Source organism: Ovis aries, chromosome 18, assembly GCF_016772045.2.
Source record: "Ovis aries strain OAR_USU_Benz2616 breed Rambouillet chromosome 18, ARS-UI_Ramb_v3.0, whole genome shotgun sequence".
Taxonomy (NCBI): domain Eukaryota; kingdom Metazoa; phylum Chordata; class Mammalia; order Artiodactyla; family Bovidae; genus Ovis; species Ovis aries.
The window spans coordinates 13,763,273-13,791,128 of record NC_056071.1 but is presented as its reverse complement, the minus strand read 5'-3'; the positions used below and the strand labels follow the sequence as shown (position 1 = coordinate 13,791,128).

Genomic DNA, 27,856 nt, shown 5'->3' with positions numbered 1-27,856 from the left:
AGAGAAGAGTCTTCTCCAGCCGTCATCCTAAGCCTCTAACTTTTCCTACAAAGAGAGAGCCATCCTGGAACTCCTTCCCCATCAGGAAATGCTGGTGGGTCCCGCTGCCTAGAGACTCACAGGAGTCATCTGTCAGGGATGCTAAAATGTCTGAGCCTGGGGGCAGACCCAAACCTGACGCCCTCCCCTCGCTGTGCCCTTTTCTGGGATGAAACTGGATCTAGATGCCTTGCATATTCTCTAGGAAATCGCTGGATAACTCCTGGAGGGCTCGTCCTGCCCGAGTGACAGCTGGAAGAATCCAAATCGGAACCATCAGCACCCACCCCCTCTTCTCCCACATTTCTCTTTGCCAGGAGTCCTGAGGCTCTCTCAGGAGCAGGGTAGCCCTGTCCTTGGAGAAAGGATGTCTGACGCTGGGAAATCAGGCTCTTTGGCAGGAAAGTAGCCCCCGTGATGGTCTCTGGACACAGCCCACCTCATAGCCATTCCTCCTGAGCCTCCCTCTGCATCATCCCTCCTCCAACCAGAGTCCCCTTCTGTCCCTTCAAGTTCCATTCAGAGCTGGCTGACCTGTGCACCATTACCCCTTAGCGCTTTCTGCAGGATGGCAGGATTTGTAGCTGCTGGTACCTGTCTTTTGCTTAGCATAAATTTCACGGCAGCGGAAGTTGAGTCTGTCTTGTTCGCCTGGGTGTTCCCAGTTCCTAGAACAGTGCCTGGCAGAGTAGGGCGAATGAATGAAATCACAGCATCTCCCATGAGCCCAGAGCCTCGGGACAGCCAGTGATGTACTGACTGCAGTGACTACTGCAGTGATGTACTCCCCTCTTCCTTTACAAATACTGGGGGACCCTCCTCCTAGCTCACTTCATGTACCTCTTCTTTCATCTCCTCCTTTTGCATGAGACTTCTCGGGTGAGTGGATCGCAGCTGGACTTTCAGAGTACTGTCAAAGTGAAATGCTGGTCGACACCATCCTTCACTCTACAACTATGTCCAAGGTCACTGACCGCCAGATCCTCATACTCAGTCATTGTCACTATCAAAAGTGATCACTGCTCCCCCGACCAAGTGCCCAGGCTTGGCACACACACACACATACACACACAAAGCATTCCAGTCCACAGCCACCCAGAAGCTAGAGCATCATAAGGGAGAGGCTGACCAGTGAGCGCTGGCTGGCCTTGCGGTTCTATCCACAAGTACGTGGGGGCAACGTCGGAGAAACAGCCCCTTTTGAGACAAAGAGTGCTGTTTGCTTGGGGCAGAGGCAGCAAGGAAGGGTATGATCAGGACTCATGGAAGGAGGCGAGGTTCCCCAGAGCCTGAGGGAGACCATCCCAAGGCTCAGCGAAGAGGGTGGACTAACTGCCCCCAGCAAGCAGGGGGAGGGCCAGTGCTTTTGACTGAGGGGAAGGGATGGGAGAGGAGCATACAGAGTCAAGAGAGGGTGGGCGAAGAGAGGGGTGTCGGCAAGACTCCATGCGAGGCTGGACACTGACCGGGGGCCCAGGGGACACTCCAGTGGCAAGAGGAAAGAAGGTTTAAAAGCAGCAAACGTCTGAAGCCCCCTTGTAGAAGTGTGTGCTGCACGTGCCTGTGACCCACAGGGTCAGCCCTCCCCAGAACACCCGCCCCCGTTCCTCCGGAAAGTCAAAGCACTGCCCCTGAATATTGGATATGAAGCAGCCTTAATGTCATCCCACACCCAGGGTGACCTGGTAAATAAATACAGCAGATGTGCAGAAGGTAGAAACCAGGAGGCCCAAATGACCCCATGGTCTCAAGCCTGCAGGTGACCGAGGACAGCATGCAAAGGGCGTTGGCCTCTGAGATCCTGCTACCTTAGATGCCAACAGGGCCCGGGCACCTCGGAGAACAGACCCCTCTACAGAGTGCCACCACAGCCATCACCCAGCACGGTGGGTGATGTCACTACGGAGAAGCAGACTTTGAACTGGATCTGAACTGGAAAGGGACGGTGTGTGGCTCATCCAGGAACCACTGAGAAGGTTGGCTGGATGCAAACAAAAGGGCTGGGCAGGAGACTGGTGGGGCAGGGTTGGGGGGGGGGGGGGGGGGAGAGGGGAACGGAGGGCCAGGAGGGGCCGGGAGAGGCTGTGAAGAGCCTCCTGGGCTGAGTTAAAGAGTTTGGACTTTTAATCTGTTGGCAACAGGGAGCTGCTTGGGTCCACTGCCCTCCCTGTGAAGAAGGTGGGCAGAGCACAGGGGCACCCAGGGGCTGAAAGACCAGTTAGGAAACTAGCTAGGAGTTTAGGGTCCCCGGAGGAGGGGCCCGGACCGGAGCAGGGGCTGTGGGTGGGAAGCATGGTGGTGGGGGAAAACTTAGGATGCCCGGAGAAGCGACAGGACCGGTGAGCCACCAGGTGGGGCGGGGAGGGCAGAGGAGGAGAACAGACATTGAGTCAAAGATGACTCGGCTGACGTCAGGGCCTGGGAAGGTAAGGGGGCGCCCAGGGGACCCCGGAGAGAGGCCAGTGGGGCTCTGGGGAGCCAGCTGGGAGATGCACCTGATGAGTTCACGGTCGGGAAGAGAGAGATTGATGGGGGGCGGTGGTGCTTCGGGAGGCTCAAGCTTTTCTCAGGAGCACACTTGCTGGTGGCCTTCTCAAGGGCTTGGAGGTGGTGTGCCACCTTGCTCCTAAGAGCGACGTCTCATTGGATGAAGATGTGTGCCACCCCAAACGGCCCCATCCACGTCCCCCTCCCCTGTTCGCAGCAGTTGCATGGAGCTCGAGCTAGGCAGCTCCTCCCCTCCGCCAGCGGGTCCTCCTGGGAGTCAGGCCCCGGGGATCCCCGCCCTGCTGTCTTCCCCCATGCCCACTCAGAATCGGCACAGCCACCCATCCACCTGCATGGTTCTCTTGTGCCCCTTCAGACCCGTGCAGCACTGGGTGCTGGCGGGGCACGTGTGGCTCAGTGCCCCTGAGACCTGACCTGTCATCAGGGACTTAACAGGGCCCTGGACTCCAGGGAGGACCCAGGCCGCTGCCTCCAGATGACCTGGCCTGCGGGACCAGGTGAGCCCTGCAGCGGGAGGCTGGCTTTTCCTTGTGGGCGAGACACCCTCTCTGAATTGGAGCTTTTCACCTGTAGGTTCTGAGAAGGAAACTCTGTAGTACTTTTTGAAGTTTTTTTTGTTTTTGTTTTTTCCCCCCTGTTCACCAGGAAGAGCCCAGACATACAGGAGCATTGACAACCAACCTTCCACTCAGACTAGTTTTAACCCTTCCTTAGACATCAGGGCCATCTTACCAGGCACCCAGGAACCTGGAAACGCTGATCCTCCAAGCAGGATGGTCCTCCTGCGCATGGGGAGGGACCTGCCGCCCCTCCAAGTCCCCGCTCTCCCTCCAAGGCACGTCGGGCAAGCCCCTGCCGGCTTTCTGGCCTCCAGTATCTGGAGCGAGGGACCATGGGCGACCCTCCAGCCGGGACATCGGGAGCCGGGTGGGGGGTGAGCATCGTGGTAACGAAGGGCTGCGGTGGAAGATGGGCCAAGGCCTGGGGGGCCAGAACTCGGGAAGGCCCCGGGGCGGTGGCATCGGGCGGGACGCAGGGAGCCCGCCTTCTAGCTCTCCGGGATGAGGCCTCGCCCGGGAGCTTGTTGGAAATGCAGAGTCCCAAGCCACAGGCCTGCTCTTTGAGGGCCCACGTGATGAGCTCCGGCGAGTACATCCTCAGGAGGCTCCTCAGTACCAGGAGACATGCAGCCGACATCGCCGCAGCAGAAGCTGAGGTCTGCCCGGGTGGGGCAGGGGCAAAGTGTGGGGGTGTCGAGGTGCCCCCACTGGCCGCGGTGCTGTTTGGGCTGGCCAGGTGAGGTTCAAGGGCTTTCAGACTCTTGAGTCTTGACAACTGACCGCCTTCGGGAACGCCCTGACGGCGGTCTCCCGAGGGGGCACCGGGTTGCCAATCTGAGGTGTGTTTTTGTGGGTGTATGTCTTTATAGGGAGGTCCGAATCCACCCCCAGCCGCGCGGGCAGTCGCCACAGCCTCTCCAGTCCCAGGGTGCGGGGACAGCCCCCAACACCCCTGCTGCCCCCCGGCGGGGCACGGAGAGCCGCGAGGCGAGGCCGAGAAGGCAGCGGCCTCCAGCTGGGTCTTGCTTAGGGTTCTGGGTACAGACGCTTCGGGCTGGGCGGGAACTTACCCCCCGTGGGGGAAAGGGCTGAAGCTCCCGCCGACTCCGGAGCCCGAGTCTCCTCAAGTGTGGACTGACAGTGCTGGACTCCGATACCCCAACCTGAACCCCCGCCCTACGCTTCCCAGCGTCGTCTCGCTCCGCGGCGCTCCATCCCAGGGTGTGGACTTTGGGGTCGGTTCCGTCCAGGCCCTAGGACCTCGCCCCAAGGATGACCATCAGCACCGCAGAGGTAAACTGCAAAACTTTCAACAGAAACCTCTGATGCTGAACGTAGTAGTGCGCAACTGAGGCGACATTCCATGTCGGTGATGCCGAGATCTTAGGACAGACATCTGAGAACACGGAAGACTGAATCCTGACCTCCCTCGACGGCCGCTTCCAGGACCCGGCAGGGGGCGCCAGTGCTCCGGAACCCACCCTGAGCCTCGGGACCACCGGGGACACGTGCAGAGGCCACGCCCAGGGCGGTGGTGGGAAGCCGGGTAGGGCTCTGATGAGTCTGCTGCACGCAGGTCGGGAGCCAGGGCAGCAGGTGCCCTTTGTGAGCGCCACTCAGTGACACACGGACGGTCCCTGAGCTGCTCGACCAGGGTGCAGACAGCCGAGGGTCAGAACCACATAGGGCGGGGCCTGGGCAGGAGAAGTGGTGATGCTAGGCCGGGATGAGCCAAGCTCCGCACTCAGGTCGACCTCATCCTTCCCCAGACTCCAGGCTGAAATACCAGAAGGGGCCTAAGAGGGAGGAAAGAGGAGGAGGAGGAAAAGAAACTAGCCATAGTCTGAGCTCTCCTTGGGGTGCAGTTCAGACCCCAGGGGCCTCACTCCTTGGGCTTGGCCAAGGGGCCCTTCCTGTCCTCTCTTTGGCGGGTATCAGTTAGAGATGGGGTCCTTCGGTGGTGCAGTTCTCCAAGATACAATGCCAAGTCTCTTTTAAAAGTGTTAAATATTTGTGGAGATGGGGAAATGCTCATAACGGTAAGTGAAAAAATGAGGTCCTATGACCCAGATGTGTAGAGAAGTTGAAAAGGTATAGAAGTGTAAGCAGAGCTGGCTCCTTCACTTGTCAAGGCTTCTGAGGCTCCTATCCACCCCCATCATCCCTGCCACACCCTTGTCACCCTGCCATCCCTCTAGGTCACTGTGTCTGGTCTTCCCTTCAGACTCAACTTCCTGAGCCTTCCAGTTAACACAGAGCCCTGCATAAGTGGGTATTCACTAAATGTTTGCAAATGATAAATGCAGATAAATGACCCAAGGAAGGGAGAAAGGAAGGAAGGGAGGGAGAGAAGGGGAAAACTCTGAAATGCCATTCCGAGTTATCTGATAACTTGTCTTCTTTATAATTAACTATCTTCCAAAATGTCCCCCATAAAAACATTGCTTTTATAATAAATTCACTTTTAATCAAAATTTGCTTTTTAAATCAGTCTGAAATGTTTTTATCATAACTTCCAGTCCTATTTTTTAAGTGAATCCAGAAGATACCAGACTAGATTGTGTCTCTACAGCATCCACACCTTTAAGATCTGATGCTGGACATGTGATGGGGCTTCCGTAGTGGATCAGATAAAGCCTGGTAAAGAATCTGCCTGCAATGCAGGAAGCCCCAGGTTCAACCCCCTGGGTCAGGCAGACCCCCTGGAGAAGGGCATGGCAACCCACTCCAGTATTCATGCCTGGAGAATTCCACAGGCAGAGGACCTTGGTGGGCTAGAGTCCATAGGGTCACAAAAAGTTGAACTGATGGACTAACACTTGGAATTTCATGCACTTGTGGAAGAATGTGATCTTCTTCCTGGGTCTTCGGGATCGGGGTACCCCCATTTAAGGATACCTAAACTTCCACCGAGGGAGGAAAGCAGAGATGCTTTTGGACATGGGCCCCTTTCACCATGAAGTCGGCCACTCTGAAGTGCCCAGGAAAAGGACAAAAAGAGGGAAGAAGACAACCTACCAGGTCTGATGTTCCCTCCAGCCCAGCTTTGCTTTTCCAAGGCCCAACTCACTCTGCTTTTAAGAAACAGAACTTATCTTCATGGAGGAGGGGCTGGATAATGCAGGTAATAGCAGGGTCCCCCATAGCTTCCTCTCCCCACCCCACCCTCCCTTCTCCCCACTGCCCGGGACCCCACTCCCCCCAGTTCCAGTCGACACAAAGGCCGGCCTGCCTACCTCACCTTGCCGCCTCTCCACTAGCGAGGGGTGCGCAGTGGACAAAGGGGGGCAGCGTGCCGTGCCCCTGGAATTTTTTTCTAAACTCCCAGGACCAGGGATCTACCCATGGTCCCCCATCTCTGCCCCTCCCAGCCTCAGGCCTGCCTCTCTGATCACAGGAAGGCACCCTACTGGACTCCCAGCTCAGAAAACATCCAAGGCAATGCACACAGTTCGCGCCAGAAAGGTTTTTATTTAAGAGCCTGTGGTGCCAGAGCTCTGGCATCCGGAAGGGTCATCCTTGGGGGCTGCCTCTGCCAGGCCCAGTGGCAAGCACCTGGCGTTTACATGTCAGGCAGAAGAACCAGCTTCTCCGAGGATGGAAAGGCAAGTGGAAGCCGTGGCTCCAGTTCGAAGGTTCTGAGGGCACACAGCTCCCAGGTGCCCTGGCCCACTGAGTCACCTCCCGTGAGGACACGGTGGATGGCAGAGACAAAGTCGGCCCAGCCCTCCAGCAAACAGGGCAGAGAAAGGGAAAAGGGAGGCCAGCAAAAGCAGTGAGCTCACGGGAGGCGCCAAGGGGCAGCAGGCCCCCACCTTCAGGTTGGCTGTCCCTGAGCATTGTCCTCTACAGCTGGCGAGTCAGCCTGGCAGGCCCAGTGGGGCTTGGGAGCCAGGAGACCCCAAAGCAGGGCAGCCCTCTTCTCAGGAAACTGAAGAATTTGAATAGAGGCGGCAAGCTGGAAAAAGCTGGAGCTTTTCATCCCAAGCGGCGGAGCAGTCAATACAAAGGGAAGTATGGGAGCCCTGCAGAACGCCAGCAAAGAGGGGACAGAAGAGTTCACAAATACTCTTCCAGGAAGAGCAGGGTCCCGGCACCCCGAGGCACTGCCCGGAGACTTTCGCCAGAAGGATACTGGGAGATGGCAGGCCTCTAGCGTCCCAAGAAGTCAGCCCGAGGCCCCGCTTCCAGAAGCCGGCAAGCGTTGGGCGCTTGAGCTGTGGGACAACCCGCCGCCCGGACTCCCAGCCCCACCTGCGGGAGGGGCCCTCCTGCACTCGGCACCTGCATCCAGGTGGGCTCCTGGACCAACAGCAAACACAGTCCCTGGCAGGGGGGTTTTTATCAGCCAACCAGATCACCATTCAAATTATCACAGTGAATTTTTTAATTCCATTTCTAAGACCAACAACGTAGAACGGTGACAGGCAACAGATATTACTAACTGAAGACAGGTGAGCACTTTCTCTTCTCTCTGGGGATGGAGAAATTATCTCACGTGTACACACACACACACACAGACACACTCACTCACAGCAAACACAGGTAGAGGTCTCTCCCTGATATTCAGAATTCTTTGTGAGCTAGCCATGGCCAATTCTGCTAAACCCTTTGGGAAAAAGAAAGAAAAGGAACCACAAGGACTTGTTTACACCTGCTACAAGCTGAGCAGCTCTACGCCCCACACTCTAAAACCTGGCTGCAGCCACCACCAATGAAAGGCCAGCACTCCCATAGCTGATCAGGAGAGCGGACTGTCAGAAACCCTTAGGTCCTTGGTCACTTCTGATCTCTCTCACTTTTGTCGACAGAGTTACTTTAAAATTATTTTTAAAATCAGCCTGTTTCTACCCCTCAGCAAGGCAAAAGCCCTCTTGGGGAGAAAAGGAAGGGGTGACGTTTGAAAGGGGCATGTGGAGGGTGGTGTCTCCTGCAGTGACACACAGAGCTGATGGTGTGCACACACACACACACCGGAGTGTGCCGGAGTTGCACAAATAATGTTTGTTTTGGTTTCAACACCTCGGATGGGACAGCTTCCAGATCCTTAACACCCCGAGCCTCAGCTGACCAGCTTGCCACAGGACGCCAACACGCTGGTGAACAGGTTTTACCTAAAAGAAGAGGAAGAACAAGTCAGTGGCCTCTGGCAGAGCTGTGCACCCACTGCGACCCCTCCCTGACCACAGCCATCCCCCAGGCCACATTATCACTGTCACCGTGGCACCGTGGCAGGATGACACGGATGGCGCCCTTCTCTAGCCCCTCCAGCAGCACCTCCTGAGCTGCACCCCCACCTCTCTTCCCATCACACTGAAAAGCCATCTTTCCAGTTCTTGAAAGCTCCACCCTCCTCAACCCCAGGACCTTTGAATGCGCTGCCTGCAATGCCCACCCACTCCTCCAGGTAATGCCTTCCCTTCGCTCGGCTCCCAGCTCAGCATCCTTTCCTAGGTCCCCACACAGGCCTCTGTACACAACCTCTTTTCTTGTAACCCTCCTTCCTAGCACTCCTGCGGGTATTTACACCAGGGCTTGGAGAAGGAATTGGCAACCCACTCCAGTATTCTTGCTTGGAAAATCCCACGGACAGAGGAGCCTGGTAGGCTACAGTCCATGGGATCGAAAAGAGTTGGACACGACTGAGCGACTTCACTCACTCACTCAGCAAGCTCTCCCTGTTTAGAAGTCCAGAGAATACTAAATATTTTTTACTTTTCAGGTCCTTTAGTTTTTGTGGCAGCGGCTCAACCTAACTGCTAGAAATGCTTGGCATGACTGAGTTTCAATAAAACCTTATTTGTGGATGCCGAGGTTTGAATTGCATTTAAGTTTTACATGTCATGAAACGTTATTCTTCTTTTGATTCTTTTTCAACCGTCAAAACTGTAAAAATCATTCTTGGCTTGGGAATCGTAAAAAAAAAAACAGACAGTGGGCCAGATTTGGTCTGGGGGCAGTAAGCTGCTGGCCCCTGGCTTATGGATTATGACCTGTGGTTTATGTAATAATCTGATTCATGTCTGTCTCTCACTTAAACTGGGAGCTCCCTGCAGATGAGATGCTTGTCTGAGCTTGTTCACCTTTAAACGCCAGCACCAAGCACAGCATCAGACAATTGCAGGGGGTGCAAGAGATATTTGTGCAATGATCAAGAAAAGTTGAAAGACTAAATCTATTCAAGACATCATCCAAAGACTTACAAGAGGAGGAAAAATCTGAGAGGTATCCATCTATTAATGTTTAAAAGTGGACATTATATAATCTGGGCTTCCCAGGTGGCTCAGCGGTAAAGAATCCACCTGCCAATGCAGGAGACATGGGTTCAATCCCTGGGTCGGGAAGATCCTCTGGAGAAGGAAATGGCAACCACTCCAGTATCCTTATCTGGGAAATGCCATGGACAGAGGAGCCTGGGAGGCTACAGTCCATGGGGCCGCAAAAGAGTCAGACATAGCTGGGCAGCTGAACAATGATAAAATCACACGGAAAAATAGTAAGGACTTAATAGAACTTATAACAAACTTTTCCACGTGATGTTGCTGCTGTTCAGATGCTAGGTTGTGTCTGACTCTTTGCGACCCCGTGGACTGCAGCACACCAGGCTCCCCTGTCCTTCACAGTCTCCCAGAGTTGGCTCAGACTCATGTCCATTGAGTCAGTGATGCCATCCAACCATCTCATCTTCCGTCAGCCTCTTCTCCTCCTGCCTTCAATCTTTCCCAGCATCAAGGTCTTTTCCAGTGAGTTGGCTCTTCGAATCAGGTGGCCGATATTCTGGAGCTTCAGCTTCAGCATCAGTCCTTCCAATGAATATTCAGGCTTTATTTCCTTTAGGATTGACTGGTTTGATCTCCTTGTTGTCCAAGGGACCCTCAAGAGTCTTCTCCAGCAGCATAACTCGAAAGCCTCAATTCTTCAGCACTCAGCCTTCTTTATGATCCAACTCTCATATCTGTAGATGAGTTCTAGAAAAACCACAGCTTTGATGTTATATGATCCCAAATATAAATATCAGGTAGCTAATTACTGAAAGATATGGACATCTTATTTTAATGCACACTTTATTTGGGGGGAAAGGGACATAATACATGTAACTTATTTCAAATGGTTCAGAAAAAAAAATAATATGAACACACAAAGCCACCATAAGGCAAATGAGGCAAAATATTAAAATAGGAAAATCTAGATAAAGTGTATCTGGGTGTTCCCTATTTGTTTTGCAACATTTTTTTAACTTTGAAATTATTTCCAATTAAAAAAAATGGGGGTATCCTTGTATTGTCCACTAGGGTCCCCTACTCCACAGAGTAGAGAAGCGAAAGATAAATCCCCATGGCCACGTCCACACTGTGAAGGTCGGCTTTCTGAGATCACCCACATGCCCTCTTCTCTGGGTTGGGGAGTGGGCGGCGCACTCCCACTGACTGACATCCACAATCTGCAGAGCTGAGGCACTCACCCCCACTCTCTAGACGCAGCCTGAGGACCTGCCAGCAGCCCTGACCCCACCATCGGGCTCTCCACTGCATCCGGCTGCAAGTTCAGTGTTGAGCGTGAAGGGCAGGGGCCAGGACACTGGAGACAGAGCAGCAAAGGTTTCCGAAAACGAGAATCGGACCAGAGTAAAGGGACCCAATTCCCAAGAGCTATCCCCGAGCAGACGTGTGCGTGAACAGAAGCACACGCTAGTGAGCCTGCTGAATCTGGAAAAAGCAGACTGTCAGCTCTCGCAGAGATGTGAACTTTACATACCGCCAACGCGCTGAAAATTCCCTTTCACTGGCATCCCCAAATTGCCGTTTAGTTGAACTGCATCTTCCAGATGCCCTGAGGGCCCACCCCGATTCTCTGATGGGTTCTCCGCCTGCACCCCATCCCCCGCCACATACACGGCGTGCAGCTGGTGACATCCCTTGCGTTTATAGGGATAAACACCCCCGTATGCACACACACAGAGAGCCGGTGGAGCTGGATCAAGAGTGAGGGGAGCCCACGAGGAATCAAGCACATCTGATTCCTCAGGCTCCCTCTTCAGCGGAACTAAACCTCGGGGGCTGCTCCCGGACAAAGGAAACAGACCCGCTCGCCCACCCCAGGGGGAGTTCTGGGGGCGTATACCAGCACCCCGGAGGTCACCAGCTCTGGATCTCAAGTCTGAGTGCTGTGCTCAGCTGTCCTTCAGACTCCAGTGCTACCAGGATTGGGGAAGTTCTGGGGAAATCCAACATGGGGATTGGGGTGAGGAGGCTGGCTGTAAAGTCCCCGCTCTCTTCTTTTTACCCCGCTGTTTCCCTGAGGCCATGAACTTTGGAGCGCTTTCCTGGGGAGGGTCCTAGGTTCACAGCTATAGGTCACCTGGTTAGCTCTGCATGCTTAAGTTGCTTCCGTTGTGCCCGACTCTTTGTGACTCAAGCTCCTCTGTCCACAGGATTCTCCAGGCAAGAATACCAAAGTGGGTTGCCATGCCCTCTTCCAGGGGATCTTCCCGACCCAGGGATCGAACCTGTGTCTCTCATGTCTCCTGCATGGGCAGGTGGGTTCCTTCTGGTTGGCGCCACCTGGTTAGTCCCACATCTGCTCAAACCTGCACCTGTCAACATGCCATTATTTCTTCCTCCAACGCCCTCACACTCCCCGCTGCCCATTAATCAGCTCCAGGCTCGCTCCCTGGTCCTTCCTAATGCCCTGTAAGCTTCATCTCCACTGGGAAGAGGTGCCAGGGAGACGAGCCCCGCCGCCCCCCCACCCCCGGCAGCCCACAGAGCCCTGTGAGACCAGGTCCTCTTGTGAGAGTCTGTGTTTCTGCCATCTCACCATCTCAGCCCAGAACCTGCGCTCACGGTGACCTGGGCACACGCAGAAGGTGATGAGCAGAGATTTCCAGGAGGACTCCCTGGGTCCTTTCCCTCCCCTCCTCCAGAGCAACCAAACCACTGCTGACATGCTTGCTTTGTCATTAAGGCCAGCCAGGAAGGGGGTCCGTTCTGACCCCGTCCCCACCCTCCCTGGAGACTCCAGGTGAAGTGAAGGCATGTTTAGGCACCATGAGCTATGTTTACTCCCTTCAGATTTGTAACAATCCTGCATGACGACGCTGGGTTATAGCCATCCCAGAAAAGGAGGGACACTCCCCAGCCTGCTCTGTCCCATGCTTCACGGGAAGCTCATCTGTGGGTACAAAGAGCCATCAACAGGCGAGCAGCTATCTGGGGACAGGATGCCTCAGAAAGATGGCACAGCAGCCACGGGAATAAACGATGGAGAAGCCGAGGGGGGAGGCCGGGCTACACCTATGAGTGCAGAGACGGGCAGACGGGAGGACCCCACCACCCCGTGCCAGGGAACCCGGGCAGTTCCCCTGCTTTCATCCCACCGCGCCGACCACAGGAAAGAACAATCCAACAACGTGGCAAGTTTCTACAAAAGCTCTGCTGGTTAGGATTATGTGTGTCCTTGCCCTTTTGCCCCTTTTTATGACTGATTCTCACACAGCACTGGAAACTGTACATGTACGTAAGCAGGGCACTAAATCAAATTCACTTAAACATGGATGGGCCTAGAGATATCGTACGAGGTGAAGTAAGTTAGAAAGAGAAAGACACATACCACAGGATATCACTCAGAAGTGGAATCGAAGAAAATGATACAAACGAGTTTATATACAAAACAGAAACTGATCCACAGACACAGAAAACAAACCTATGGTTATCTAAAGGGAAAGGGAGGAGGGAAAAATTAGGAGTCTGGGATTAACACATGCACACTGCTGCTGCTGCTGCTGCTGCTGCTGCTAAGTCGCTTCAGTTGTGTCCGACTCTGTGAGACCCCAGAGACGGCGGCCCACCAGGCTTCCCGTCCCTGGGATTCTCCAGGCAAGAACACTGGAGTGGGTTGCCATGTCCTTCTCCAATGCATGAAAGTGGAAAGTGAAAGTGAAGTCGCTCAGTCGTGTCCGACTCTTAGCGACCCCATGGAATGCAGCCCACCAGGCTCCTCCGTCCATGGGATTCTCCAGGCAAGAGTACTGGAGTGGGGTGCCACTGCCTTCTACTATATATAAAACAGGGATCCCCAGGGGGCACTAGTGGTAAAGAATCCACCTGCCAGTGCAGCCGACGTAAGAGACGTGGGTTCGATCCCTGGGTCAACAGAAGATCCCCTGGAGAAGGAAACGGCAACTCACTCCCGTATTCTTGCCTGGAAAACCCCATGGGCAGAGGAGCCTGGGGGGCTACCGTCCATGGGGTCGCAAAGAGTCAGACAGAACTGAGCACGAAGGTATATATAAAATAGATAACCCACAAGGATCTGCTGTACAGCACAGGGGACTATACTCAGGTTTTGTAATAACCCGTAAGGGAAAAGAACCTGAAACAGAACAGATATATGAATAACTTAATCGCTTTGGCTGTACACCTGAAAGTAACACAACATTGTAACTCAACCACACGCCAACTAAAAAAAAGAGAGCCACTGAGCAGTAAATTTTCATCACCACACAAATTCCTGTTTCCACAGTCTCCCTTCTCATAGACATAAAACTCAACTAGTTTTACGGGGCACAATACTTTAGCTGAGAACTGCCCCCAGAATGCCAGTATTGCAATTCAAAGAAACAAAAATGCCTCAGGAGACACTCCTTTACATATAACACATAAGCTCAGCATTCTGCAAGCAAGAGGGCTGGCAGAGAGTTAGCCAGACTGCTTTGGGGGTGGCCTCTGAGGTTGTTTCAGGTCCAGGTAGGATGCTCTGGGGGAATCCACCTGCCAATGCAGGAGGCGCATGTTTGATTCCTGAGTCAGGAAGATCCCCTGGAGAAGGAAATGGCAGCCCACTCCAGTATGCTTGCCTGGAAAACCCCATGGGCAGAGGAGCCTGCTGGGCTACAGTCCATGGGGTTGCAAGAGTCGACATGACTGAGAGACTCAACAACAACAGCAAGGCTGCTCCAGCACCCTTGGGGAGGCTGCCGGTCCTCCTCCCAGGCCCCAGCAGCTCAGGGTACCCACTGCCTCTGCAGCTGTCCCCACGCTGAGACTCCAACAGCCTCACTCCTCATCCTCAGGAGATGACGGCTAGTGGGGCGAGCCAATGGCCTTTCCCAGCTCAAGAATTCTAGAAGTCACTGCCCTGAGCGCGCTTAGCAGGGGCTTAGCTTTGATACTGCCCTAGGGTGGCCGTGGGGACCCAGGTCCCGGACCTCAGTCTAGGATAAGCAAATCAAATCTGTTTTCTCCCTCTCCTACCACAGCCTCCAGGGGCCTCTGGCTGCAAACAGCCACTGAACGCGTTTTGTTCCAAAGATAAGATGATGCTAGGCACAGCCCCCAGAGGTGCAGGGGACATCTCGTGCGTTTCTAATTATATTCCCTTCAGTAGCCCTATCCAGGAAAGGGTGGGTGGCAGGCATCTCTGGAACGCACATCGGCACTCCCACGGGGCACATCTTTTCCAGACTTAAAACGCAGAGGAACTGAACCCTCCCTCCCGGCCCCAGGGAACCAGTCTGGCAGGAGCCGTGTGTTCTCCAAGCAGAGCGCCTTTGGGCTGCGCTGGTCACAGCTGCTGGTGCCGCCTACCAGATGGAGAAAGAGTAGCATCCGCCTCGCCCCTGGGGTCGCCCAGAGGATGTCACAAAAGGCCTCAGTAATAAACCGGGGAGGTACAGAGGCCCATAGCATCAGCCACCGTATTCACGAGGCCAACCAAGCTCAAATGCACGCAACCAGGATGCAAATGCCTTTTGAAATAAGGAACCACTTCAAAACCCCGGGGTTCTCTGCACTCCACGATGCCATCGTTTCTCTCTTCCAATTAGCCTTTTAAGGACAGAGCTGGAAACTCATTTCCACAGACGCTCTTCCCTCCCCACACACGCACGCACGTGTGCTTAGTCGCTCAGTCGTGTCTGACTCTTCGCAACCCCATGGACTGTAGCCCACCAAGCTCCTCTGTCTCTGGAATTCTCCAGGCAAGAAGACTGGAGTGGGTAGCTATTTCCTTCTCCAGGGGCTCTTCCTGACCCTGGGGTTGAACCTGTGTCTCTTAAGTCTCCCGCACTGGCAGGCGGATTCTCTACCACTGAAGCCCCTTTCAGCCTCCCCACACCTGGCCCTAAACAGCGGGGTTCTAACCTCACACATTGTAACATCTCAGTGCCGTGGGAGCCTGGGAGGAGGGCTGCCCAGGGAAGCCTTGCCCTGTCTGCCTTCTCTCTGCCCCACTTCTTGCCTGGCTGATGCTCACGGGCTCCAAGTGAGGAGATGTTATCCGAGCCACAAGTGTAATACAAGGCAGGGTACCACCTTACCACCCGAGCGCCAGAAACACGACTTTCCTCTTTGCACTCATTGATAAAACCAACTAAGGTCATGATTCAGCCACATCCGATTTAAATGTAGTCTGTTTCCCAGCGGGAACCAAAAACTTTGGCTGAGTTCTGTCTAAACAGGAAAGATGAGGACCACTGAGCAGACCGTCACATGCAGACGGAGAAGGTCTCGAAAACACTAAAGCCGACACAAAACCGGCCTTAAAATCCTTGCTCTTTCAAACGCGTTGACCTGAAAAGTGGTTTGTGACATGCCGCTCAGGTGGAAAACCGTTCCAAAGCTGTGTGTGTAACATGGTCCTATTTCTGTTAAAAAAAAAAAAAAAAAAGAGGATTCCACAGGTATGAACTCACACACACTCTAGTGGTTATCATTAAGTGGTGAGATTAAATGTAATTTTACTTTTCCTTTTTTTAAATCTGTAATCGCCATACCATACACTACACCTGTAATAAGAAAAGCTATGACCCAGTCTTTGTCTTCTTCAGTGACCGAGGGACTTTGAGCCCCAGGACTAGAGGGGTCTTCTGTTGGGTGACTCAGCCCCAAGTTCACTCACATCCTCACACATGGCACCAGCTTCTCACAGGAACTACTTGAAGTCCATCGTCCTTTGCAACAAACAGGGAGGCAGGGTAGTGCCTGGCACTGATAAGGAGAGCCTGAGGGAGGCAGCTGAAGTAGACAAGATTACTGAATAAATGCTAACATCAAGGCCGCTGAAAATAAAGGAGCTAAATAGCCAATGGACAAAGTTAGAAAAAAAAAAAAAAAAGAACAGAATGCACTCAAAGAAAGCTTAAGGAAGAGAAGCAGAAATCAACTGAAATCGAAAATGATAATTTAATAGAAAGGATCAGAGAAATCAAAAGTTGGTTCTTTGTACAGTTGGATAAAATTAAATGTACAGCAAGACTGATCAAGAAAAAGGAGAAAAGGCAAACAAGCAATATTATTATTGGAGAAGGCAATGGCACCCACTCCAGTGCTCTTGCCTGGAAAATCCCATGGACGGAGGAGCCTGGCAGGCTGCAGTCCATGGGGTCACAAAGAGTCGGACACGACTGAGCGACTTCACTTTCAAGCAATATTAAGAATGTAAAGGGGACATTCCCTGGTGGTGCAGTGGCTGAGACTCCATGCTCCCAACACAGAGGGCCCGGGTTCGATCCCTGGTCAGAGAACGAGATCCCACGTGCTGCAAATGAAGATGATGCGTGCCACAGCTAAAACCTGGCAGAGCCAAGTAAGCAAAGACTTTAAAACACAGCAGTGAGAAAGAATGAAAGGAGACCATGACTGCACATGGGACAAAGGATAAAAAGATGATGAAAAGAGCGTTGTGAGTAACCTTAGACGATACATTTGAAAACACGGATGACAAGGATAAAATCTCAGAAAAATAAAACCCATCAAAACTGCCCCAAGAACAGGACCTCCCGGTGGTCCAGTGGCTAAGACTCTGTACTCCCAATCCAGGGGCCTGGGTTCTGTCCCTGTTCAGGGAACTACATCCTACATGCCCCAAGTAAAGATCCTGCATGCACCAACGAGACTGGGCACAGCCAAATAAATAAATAAATATTTTGTAAAAACCAAAAAACTGCCCCAAGAAGAAACAAAGACTAAAAATAGTCCTGTAACTATTCAATAGTGTTCATCAATAGACATCAATAGTGTTTTCCAGTCTTCAAACAAAAAAGCATCAGGACTCATACAGTTTAAGCAAATTCTACTAAACATTTAGAAACAAATAATTCTAATCTGATACTATCTCAGAGAAAAGGAAAATACAGAACTGCCTCAATTTGTTTTATGAAGCTAGTACAACTTCTACCAAAGCCTGACAGTTCAGCTCAGTCACTGAGTCGTGTCCATGGACTGCAACACACCAGGCTTCCCTGTCCATCGTCAACTCCCGGCACTTGCTCAAACTCATGTCCATCCAACCATCTCATCCTCTGTCATCTCCTTCTCCTCCAACCTTCAGTCTTTCTCAGCATCAGGGTCTTTTCCAATGAATCAGTTCTTCTCATCAAGTGGCCAAAGTATTGGAGCTTCAGCATCAGTCCTTCCAATGAATATTCAGGACTGATTTCCTTTATGATTGACTGGTTTGATCTCCTTGTAGTCCAAGGGACTCTCAAGAGTCTTCTCCAACACCACAATTCAAAAGCATCAATTCTTTCGCGCTCAGCTTTCTTTATAGTCCAGCTCTCACATCCATACGTGACTAAGGAAAAACCATGTAATGCAGGCGTAAGTGGTTTAGCCACTAAGTCATGTCTGATGCGTGGGACCCCATGGACTGTAGCCAGCCACGCGCCTCTGTCCATGAGATTCTCTAGGCAAGAATGCTGGAATGGGTTGCCATTTCCTCCTCCAGGATTCTTCCCGACCCAGGGATCGAACCTGGGTCTCCTGCACTGCAGGCAGATTCTTTACTGACTGAGCTACAAAGGAAGCACCATAGCTTTGACTAGGTGGACTTTTGCTGACAAAGTAATGTCTTTGCTTTTTAATATGCTGGCTAGGTTGGTCATAGCTTTTCTTCCAAGGAGCAAGTGTCTTTTAATTTCAGGGCTGCAGTCACCATCTACAGTGATTTTGGAGCCCCACAAAATAAAGTCTCTCACTGTTTCCATTGTTTCCCCACTTATTTGCCATGAAATGTTGGGACCAGATAGATGCCATGATCTTCGTTTTCTGAATGATGAATTTTAAGCTAACTTTTTCATTCTCCTTTTTCACTTTCATCAAGAAGCTCTTTAGTTCGTCTTTGCTTTCTGCCATAAGGGTGGTATCATCTGCAAATCTGAGGTTATTGATATTTCTCCCAGCGATCTTGATTCCAGCTTGTGCTTCTTCCAGCCCAGCGTTTCTCATGATGTACTCTGCATATAAGTTAAATAAGCAGGGTGACAATATATAGCCTTGACATATACCTTTTCCTATTTGGAAACAGTCTGTTGTTCCATGTCCAGTTCTAACTGTTGCTTCTTGACCTGCACACACATTTCTCAGGAGGCAGGTCAGGTGGTTCGGTATTTTCATCTCTTGAAGAATTTTCCATAGTTTGTTGTGATCCACACAGTCCAAGGCTTTGGTGTGGTCAATAAACCAGAAGTATATGTTTTTCTGTAACTCTCTTGTTTTTCTATGATCCAACAGATGTTGGCAGTTTGATCTCGGGTTCCTCTGCCTTTTCTAAAACCAGCTTGAACATCTGGAAGTCCATGGTTCACACACTGTTGAAGCCTGGCTTGGAGAAGTTTGAGCATTACTCTGCTAGAGTGTGAGACGAGTGCCATTGTGCAGTAGTTTGAACATTCTTCGGCATTACCTTTCTTTGGGCAAAGCCTGACAAGGATATGACAAAATAGGAAAATTACAAACCAATCTCAGCCTCTAAGAGAAACAAGAAAGTCCCAAGCAAAATATCAGCAAACTGAAGGTAGCAATGTGAATAAAAACATGACCAGGACCAAACTCCTTTTGTCTCAGGAATGCAAAACTGATTTAATTTTAGGGGAAAAAAATAAATAATTATAAGTTCACCACCTTAACAGATTGGAGGAAAAAGTATCATATTCTCAATAGAGCTAAGAAATACATTTAATAAAATCAACATTAGCAAACTGTGAATAGAGGGAAGCTTCTTGGAAAAAAATCTACAAACCCTATATGGTTTGTATAGCAAACACTGCTGTTGTGTCAATACGGAAAGCACACCCGTTAAGGTCAAGAATAAGACAGGATGCCTATTACCATCACTTCTATTTAACAAAGACTTAGAGACCAAGAAGGCTTTTTTTTTTTTTTTTTTAAAAAAAGGGGTAAAATGATGAAGGACTTGAGGGAAAGGGAGGCACTCCTATTAGTCTCATGTGATATATCGATATAGAAATCTCAAAAGAATCCACAGTTACACCACTAGAATTCATAGGAGTTTAATGAGGCTGCTGAACATTTTTTAAATCACTCTTTTTAAAAAATCAACTGTATTTCTAGACACCATGAACAGAAAGTAAGAAAGCGATACTTTTAAAAAGGAAGCTCAGATTGAGGTCATGAATCGTGTGGCAGCGGCTTGCAGAGGTACTTGTCTTTGAAGCTGTCCCCAAAGTGACAGCAGAGAGAAGCCTGCAGCCCCAGAAGCAGAAACGCAGGCATGGATGCTGATCCGGCGGGACACGGGAGTCATTACAGTAGATGGTTGGGGATGAAAGACTGATAGGAATGGACTTGCTGGGTCCCGACTTTCTGCCCAGAATCAGGGTGGAGGAGAGGCTCAGAGGCGCCTGGGGGACCTTAAGTGATTCCTGTATTAAAAATCACCACGGGTGAAAGGGCCCCATGCTACTGCCGTGTGACTTAGAGAACGGGGCCGGGGCGGGGGGTCGGGGGGCGTTACTACAGCTACCAAACAGCACCACTCCACAGCGTGGCCACAGACCAGGGAGCAGACTCAGATTCTCAAACAGCAGAAGTGTTGTCTGCTACCTTAACACCTACCAGGTGGTTCCATGCAATCATCTGCCTAAGCGTCCACTGACAGACAAATCAATAAAGTGTGGTATACACACACACACACAAGTGGAACACTCCTCAGCACCAAACAGAAAGGAATCCTGCCATTTACAAGACCACAGATGGACCATGAGGGCACCACGTTTGGTGAAGCAAGTCAGACTGAGAAAGACACTGTGTGATCTCACTTATATGTGGAATTCAGAAAAACCAAACTCATAGAAAAGGAGATGAGATCTGCAGTTATCAGAATCAGGGCCCTGGGGACGGGAGAACTGGGCAAAGGGGGTAAAAAGGGTTCAAGCTCCCAGGTGGGAGATGAAGACATCCTGGGAAGGTCATGCGCAATGCGATGACCCCACGTAACACTGCTGCACGACGGACCTGAGAGCTGCCTGGAAAGTGGATCCCAGAAGTTCTCATCACAAGGAAAAAAATGGCTAACTATGTGCGGTGCTAGATGTCAACTGAACTTACTGTGGCAATCATTTCCCAATACGTGTATGCCATATGTCCTCCTTCAACTTGTACAGTACTGTATGTCAACCGACAGCGCAGGAAAGTGGAGCAATGCCAACACAGCCCTGATTGTTCCTAGGAAAGGAACTTGCTCCATCGTCTGAAGCACTGAGATTCACTGGGGAAGGCTCTTGGTCTGACAGTGGGTTCAGTACGTTCCTCCTCCTCATGCCATCGGACACGACTTCCACCCAGCCGTGTTCAGACCACAGTAATACTTATATCCAGACCCTCTTCCCACCTATACTCAGGAACAAGCCTACAGTTAGGACTGTCCAGACAGACTACTATATTTCTTTACTCAGGCTTTTCTTATGCAGTCAGACCTGGGGCTACCACAAAAATCACTCCGTCCATCGCAGCCCCCAAGGAGTCAGCTCAGACACCAAATACAAATGAAATCCTATTCCATGGCTCAGAATCAAAACAGTCCATGATCCACTAAAGCCATCCAGGGCTCCCTATTGTATAATAACCCCAGCAGGCCTGCAAGATGCAGCCAAGCCTTTCCATTGTGACTCAATGAAGACAGCGTTGTCTTCACATTTCATTTTATTTCTGTGACTTGCAATAAAATCAGTATAACCACTTCTTATGTACATAGTATTCTGCAGTACAGATGCATATTAGTAATTGTTTTGATTCTTCTCAAAGGGGGCTGTTATTTACCTAAAATGCAAACCATCATTAATGGTTTGTTCCTCTATATATAACAAACCCATGTCTTAATGTTGTGCATTCTCCATGAAATTTATGTGTGATTCATTAACAACTCTTTTTCCAATATCAGTATGTACGTGAACACAATAGTACATTTTTTTCAGACATGAGTATAAATAAAATAGCATTTGAAAGTAAAAAATATATGTACCAGAATGTAAAACACCTTGGAATATATCTAGCAAAAATTCATAATACATTAATGGAGAAGTTTTTGAAAGACATTTCTTAAAATACCTATATCAATGGGAAGTCATTCCGCACTCATGGATGAGGAGAACATAAAAGGGCCTGATTCTCTTTATTTTTTCTTATTGAGGTATAGTTGATATACAGCATTATGTAAGTTACAGGTATGCAATATAATGATTCAAACTGTTTAAAGGAAAAACGTTTAAAGATTATACGCCATTTATGGTATTATAAAGTACTGGCTATATCCCCGTGTGGTGCAATATATCTCTGCGGCTACCCTTATACCTAGTAGGCTGTACTTCTGAATCCCCGACCCCCATCTTGCCCCTCCCGTTGCCCTCTCCTCACTGGTAACCACTAGTTTGTTCTCTGTATGTGTGAGTCTGCCTCTTTTTATTTTGTTATATTCACTACTTTGCTGTATTTGTTAATTCCACACATATGCGATATCACATCATATGTCTTTCTCTGTCCGATGTACTCCACCTAGTACAAAGGGCTGATTCTCTTTAATCAATCTACAGGGTCAACACAGCTCTCATCAAAATCCCAAACACTTCTTTCTCGAATCTAACTCATTTACAGCCAAGTACACCCAACGTTGTGCTAGAAAAGGACAATTCAGGAGAGATATGGACGACCTATATTTGCTCCCTGGAAGAAAGACTATGACCAAGCTAGACAGCATATTAAAAAGCAGAGACATTACTTTACTGACAAAGGTCCGTCTAGTCAAAGCTATGGTTTTTCCAGTAGTCACTTATGGTTGTGAGAGTTGGACCATAAAGAAAGCTGAGCACTGAAGAATTGATGCTTTTGAACTGTGGTGTTGGAGAGGACTCTTAAGAGTCCCTTGGACTGCAAGGAGATCAAACCAGTCAATCCTAAATCAGTCCTGAATATTCATTGGAAGGACTGATGCTAAAGCTTAAGCTCCAATACTTTGGCCACCTGATGCGAAGAGCTGACTCATTGGAAAAGACCCTGATGCTGGGAAAGATTGAAGGCAGGAGGAGAAGGGGACGACAGAGGATGAGATGGTTGGATGGCATCACTGACTCGATGGACATGAGTTTGAGCAAGCTCCGGGAGTTGGCAATGGACAGGGAGGCCTGGGGTGCTACTGTCCATGGGGTCACAAAGAGTCAGACAGGACTGAGGGACTGAACTGACTGACTGACTTTCTCAGTCATGGGAAATCTGTGTGCAATGTGACTCTTATGGGTCAACCTGGCTGGGTGACACGGTTCCCAAATATTCAGTAGTCTGGGTGTATCCGGGAGGGTGTTCTTGCTGAGATTAACAATTGTCTGGGTCGATTCAGTAAAGCAGATTGCCCTCCCCAGCGTGGGTAGCTCTCATCCAACCTGTTGGAGGCCTGAACAGCACAAAAGGCAGCATAAGGGAGATTTGCTCTGTGCCTGTGTTGAGCCAAGGCACTGGTCTTCCCCTGCGCTCCCGCTGGAACTCACACCGTGGGCTCTCCTGGTTCCCAGGCCTTCAGACCTGGACCTTTGTAACAAACCTCTTCCTGTATACATATATCCTACTGATTCTGTTTCTCTACAGAACCCTGTGGGGGAGGGTGGAATCTCCAGATTGGGCCCAGCCTGTATTCAGGTCTCATCTTTGCCACGAAGACCTGAGACCTTGGCCAACCCAGGGCCCCTCTCTGGGTTTCCACGCCCTCATCTCTAAACTACATTCGCCAAGACCTCCCTGGCAGTCCAGTGTTGGGACAGCCATTTTCCAGGGATACAGGTCTGATCGCTGGTTGGCGAGCTGGGATCCCACATAGCTCAGGGCAGTGAGGCCCACACATTCTAGCCACTGAGCCTGGGTGCTCTGGAGCCCATGAGCTGTGGAGAGCCCGTGTGCCCCCACTATAGAGTCCACACCCACACTCATATGCCGCAGCGAAGGCCAAAGACAGCCATAAATAAATAAATAAACTCCAGTCACCCCAGCTTTCACACTGAGAATCCCACAGACCCAAATGCAGTACACCCCAAAAGGAGCCAAAACCCAAAAGACAGTCCTGAAGTCACACAGTCATTCTGACCTTTCCACAGGCAACCTTAAAAGAAACACACCTGCCTTTGGAACTCAGAAGTCAGTTCCATCCAAGGAGTAGCCCCCACCCCACATGCTCCATTACCAACTAAGCAAGCCTGAAAGAGCAGTTTCCATTCATGTGCTTGGCGTGAGGCACAGGAGGCTGCGTGCACCAGATCCCTGCTAGCCTGTGCTCAGGAAGCTCATGGTCTGAAATCCAGCCCCCCTTTTGCTTCTGTAAAGCTGGCTCCTCCCAGTGAGGGAGTCCCGGGTTCAACCCCTGAGTCGGGAAGATCCCCCAGAGAAGGAAACAGCAACCCACTCCAGGATTCTTGCCTGGAGAATCCCATGGACAGAGGAGCCTGGTGGGCTACAGCCCATGGGGTTGCAAAGAGTTGGACACAACTGAGCGGATAACACTTTCACTTTCACCCTAAAGTGTCAGCATCTGGAAAGAGCTGAGAAGACCCATTTCCCTGCTGGCTTCCTGGGTGCTGTGCATTCCCAGAAGGGATCAGAGCACTTCTCCCCACATACACAGAACGCTCCAAGGTCAAAGACAGCCAGAAAACAAGATTATACTCCTGGGCACTCAGTGTCTTCCAAGGTGGACCCCCCCCACCTTCCTGAGTCTGGGAGCCCAGGAGGAGGCCACTGTCCCCACCCAGCCTCTGTGGTCGTTTAGTCGCTCAGTCGTGTCCACCTCCTTGTGACCCCGAGGACTGTAGCCCGCCAGGCTCCTCTGTCCGTGGGATTTCCCAGGCATGAATACTGGAGTGGGTTGCCATGTCCCTCTCCAGGGGATCTTCCCGACCCAGAGATCAAACTTGCATCTCTTGCTTGGCAAGTGGCTTCTTTCACCACCAAGCCACCAGGAAAGCCCCCCAGTACCTGTATTTGATGTCAAATACTGTGGAGTCCTCGTCCTCATCATCCTCTTCGTTCAGCGGGGCCATTTCCACTCGCTCAGCGGGAGTGGTGATGATGTCATACTTGCGGGTCTTCTTCAGCCTCTTCCCAGACCTAGACGAGGGGAAGCACATGCCTGAGACCAGGGCGATGCCCACTGAAGTCAGCCACGCTGCCACCCCCAGCCCAGCTCCCAGGAGATCTGGCAAAACCCCACCCAGCTCCTTCACTTCTGGCCACGGGACCTCGGGCGGGATCCTGACCTCAGCATCCCTCGTTGGTCCTCACCCACAAAGCAAAGATGTGCCCTGAGCGCTGTGAAGCCCAGGGATCAGGCTTCATGACACCCAAACGCAAGATTTTCAAAAGGAAAAGTAAGGCAAAAAAAACCCACGACGAGCCAAAGATCAGAATGTCCACCGTGGATGGAGCTCAGCCACGCCCTGGGCCAGGCCTGAGGCACCTCGTCCCCGCATCCCCCGGCCCCTCACCCTTGCCCCAGCCCTGCTGTGCCGCAGGTCACTGCTCCAAGCACAGGCATCACCGCCTGGCACCACTGTGTGCGCTGCCCCACGGGCCGACCCAGTGAATCAGAACCCAGGCTGGGCCGCTTTCTACCTGTGTGATCACAGGCAAGTCAGTCAATCTCCCGAGGCCTCAGCGTCCTCATAAAGAAAATGGGCTGAGGACAGGCCAGGGAGGATGAAGTGAGACGAGGCATTCAGTCAGCCCAGGCAGCAGGCTCTTGGCAAAAAGGGCTGCTAGTGAAAAGAATCAACAGAGAGGGACTTCCTTCGGGGTCCAGTGGCCAAAACTCTGCGCTCTCTGTGCAGGGGACGGGGTTCAATCCCTGGTAGGGAAGCTAGAGCCCGCATGCCCCAGCTGAAACATCCTGTGTGCCGCAACCAATACCTGAAACAGCCAAATAAATAAATTTTTAAAAAAGAATCAACAAAAAGGAGTTAAACAGCCTACGGCCTCTCTCATATGACAAGGACTTGGACAAATGAGTATAGTTTCTGTCACAAGGATTTACGAGCATCGGGAGCTGTGACCCTAGGCTTTTACCTCTGGGACGGTAGACGTCCACTAAGGGCCGCCAGGAAACCGCTGAGCAAGCCTGCCTTCCGGTCTCCAGTGTCAGACCTCTACAAAGCATGCAGCATTGACCAGGCCACGCTGAGAGTTTATGATGCCACAGGGAACAGTACTGTTTTACGACTACTGATGCTCTATGCATTTATTTCTCAACTATTTTGAACTTTTTCCCAAATGCCTTGTATCCTCTGATGTCCCTCTTTTGAAAAAAAATTTTTGAAACTGTCTGTGAGAAACCAGTCAAAGCACCACCACCCCCAAATCACAAATAGGGCACTGAAGAATCATATTCTCTAAACATACTTCCCACAGGCCGTAAGCCGTACCTGCATGGAGACCATGTCAAAGACACATGTGGGGTCTCTCTGTCCCCAGCACACGAAATGCCTCAGGAAGTTTGCAAAAGAGTGAAAACAGAAGTTCACCTTCAAGTAAGAATTTCTTAGGAACAGCAACTTGCTCTTTTCTTGAAGAAAGAAAGTATAAGTCTCTCAGTTATGTCCAGTTCTTTGCGACCCCATGGACTGTAGCCCGCAAGGCTCCTCTGTCCATGAAATTTTCCAGGCAAGAAGACTGGAGTGGGTTGCCATGCCCTCCTCCAAGGGATCTTCCCAACTCAGAGATCAAACTACAGTCTCCAGCATCGCAGGCAGATTCTTCACTGTCTGAGCCACCAGGGAAGCCCAGGGAAGCTCTTTTCTTGCCTAGTATTCATCAAAAACATGATTTGTGAAAGGATTATTTACATAGAAAATATATATTTATCTACACCTTTGACATAAAGCAACCTACAGAGCCTATAGTATTTGCTGCCCGCGGTTCTCTGTGTAGAGACTTTGGGGCATCAGGTATACAGCCTGACAACCCCCTAGCCTCATTACAAAGCAATCTGTCATTCTGCTTCCATCACAAGCACCGTGTGTGTGTGTGTGTGTGTGTGTGTGTGTGTGTGTGTGTGTGTGTGAAACCACATGGATTTCAAGCACGATGCAGCAAGGTGCAAACGCCAAGCCAGGTGGTTAAGACGTAAGAGGGGCACAGCCAGCGGCCTCCCCAGGGCCACAGGACAGCAGTATTTTGGAAGCAGGTTTGTGTGGGAGCTTAAATGCTAACGTGATAAACCCCGCTAGTCCAGATTCTTGCCATCAAGATTCTTGTTTTCCCTCCACCTCCCGGCAATGGAATAAAATAGATCTTTTGTTCTGCCTCAGAGGACTTACAAACCCTGACCAATTTAATCTCCAATGCTGGATGGAGACATTCAAGCCCAGAAATGGCTCCATACACCACAGGCAACCCACGACAAAGCCACAAGGAAAACCATCCACCCCCGAGCCCTCTAGACCAGGGTCAAGCCCCGAAAGTACACTGACCCACACACCACACCTTTCTCAGGAAGTCTCCTATCTCCGCCCTGATGAATCACAGCTGTTCAGGGGAACACCTGACTTTGGAAAGGACTTGCCCTTCTGTTAGCTGTGCCCAGTGCCAGGGATGCCCACTGGGCACACACACCTGCACGAGCATCTGGAACACTAGAACAGGAGACGGCCTGTGGACCCGAGGGCTCAAAAAGGCTCCTATAGATGCCCAAAGAGACTGGCACCCAGGTGATTTCTGGATGAAGTCACCACTGTTGGTAACCATCTCTCAAACATCACGAGGCTTAGAGCATGCAAAATCTGGACTGTACGCCTCAGGCTGCCCTTGGAACCTGAAACCTCACTAAGTCACTGGTTCTGGAGCAGGACTGACTGCTGACCCGGGGAAAAGATTCTGGGGGCTCTGACTTCAGCCTTGCTTCACGGGAACGAATCCCCATCACCCACAGAATCACCTTACTTCTTCCTGACTGCTTATACAGTCTTGTGATGAGAAAATTAACCTACTGAGCTTAACATAGACCCGTAAACACCTACCCCTGGGAGAAGCTAGGACACAGCCCAGCCTCTAGAACACCATGGCCTACTTGCTTTAACACCAGCCATTCCAAACCAGGTCACCTGAAAAGATAATTTAAACCTCAAGATTACACCAAAGGTGTGACAGTTAATTTTATGCATTGACTTGACTGGGCCACAGGGTACCCCAACATTTGCTGAAGCACTATTTCTGGATGTGTCTGAGAGAGCGATTGTGGTTGAGATTAACCCCGGAATCGGTAGACTGAGCAAAGCATATCGCCCTCCCCAGTGCAGGTGGGCCTCACCCAATGAGTCAAAGGCCTGAGTAGACAAGAAGGACTGACCTCACACAAGGAGGAGAGAATGCCTCTACCTGGGGGCTGGGACACCATTTTTGTTTTTCTGCCTTCAGAACTGAAATCTTAGCTCTTCTTAGATTTCTGGCCTGTATATGTACACACACACACACACAACACACACG

General features: G+C 51.0%; 1 protein-coding gene across 1 annotated transcript in view; it reads right to left on the bottom strand.

Moving 5' to 3' along the window:
- Nucleotides 1–6,558: 6,558 nt before the first annotated feature.
- FAM174B (family with sequence similarity 174 member B) overlaps nt 6,559–27,856 on the bottom strand; it is a 39,818-nt gene continuing 18,520 nt past the window's right edge. The window contains exons 2-3 of the mRNA XM_027957047.2: nt 24,356–24,487; nt 6,559–8,221 (exon numbers count right to left, since the gene is read on the bottom strand). Of these exons, the coding sequence (XP_027812848.2) occupies nt 8,218–8,221; nt 24,356–24,487 (136 nt within the window). The 3' untranslated portion in view covers nt 6,559–8,217. The remainder of the gene's footprint in view (nt 8,222–24,355; nt 24,488–27,856) is intronic.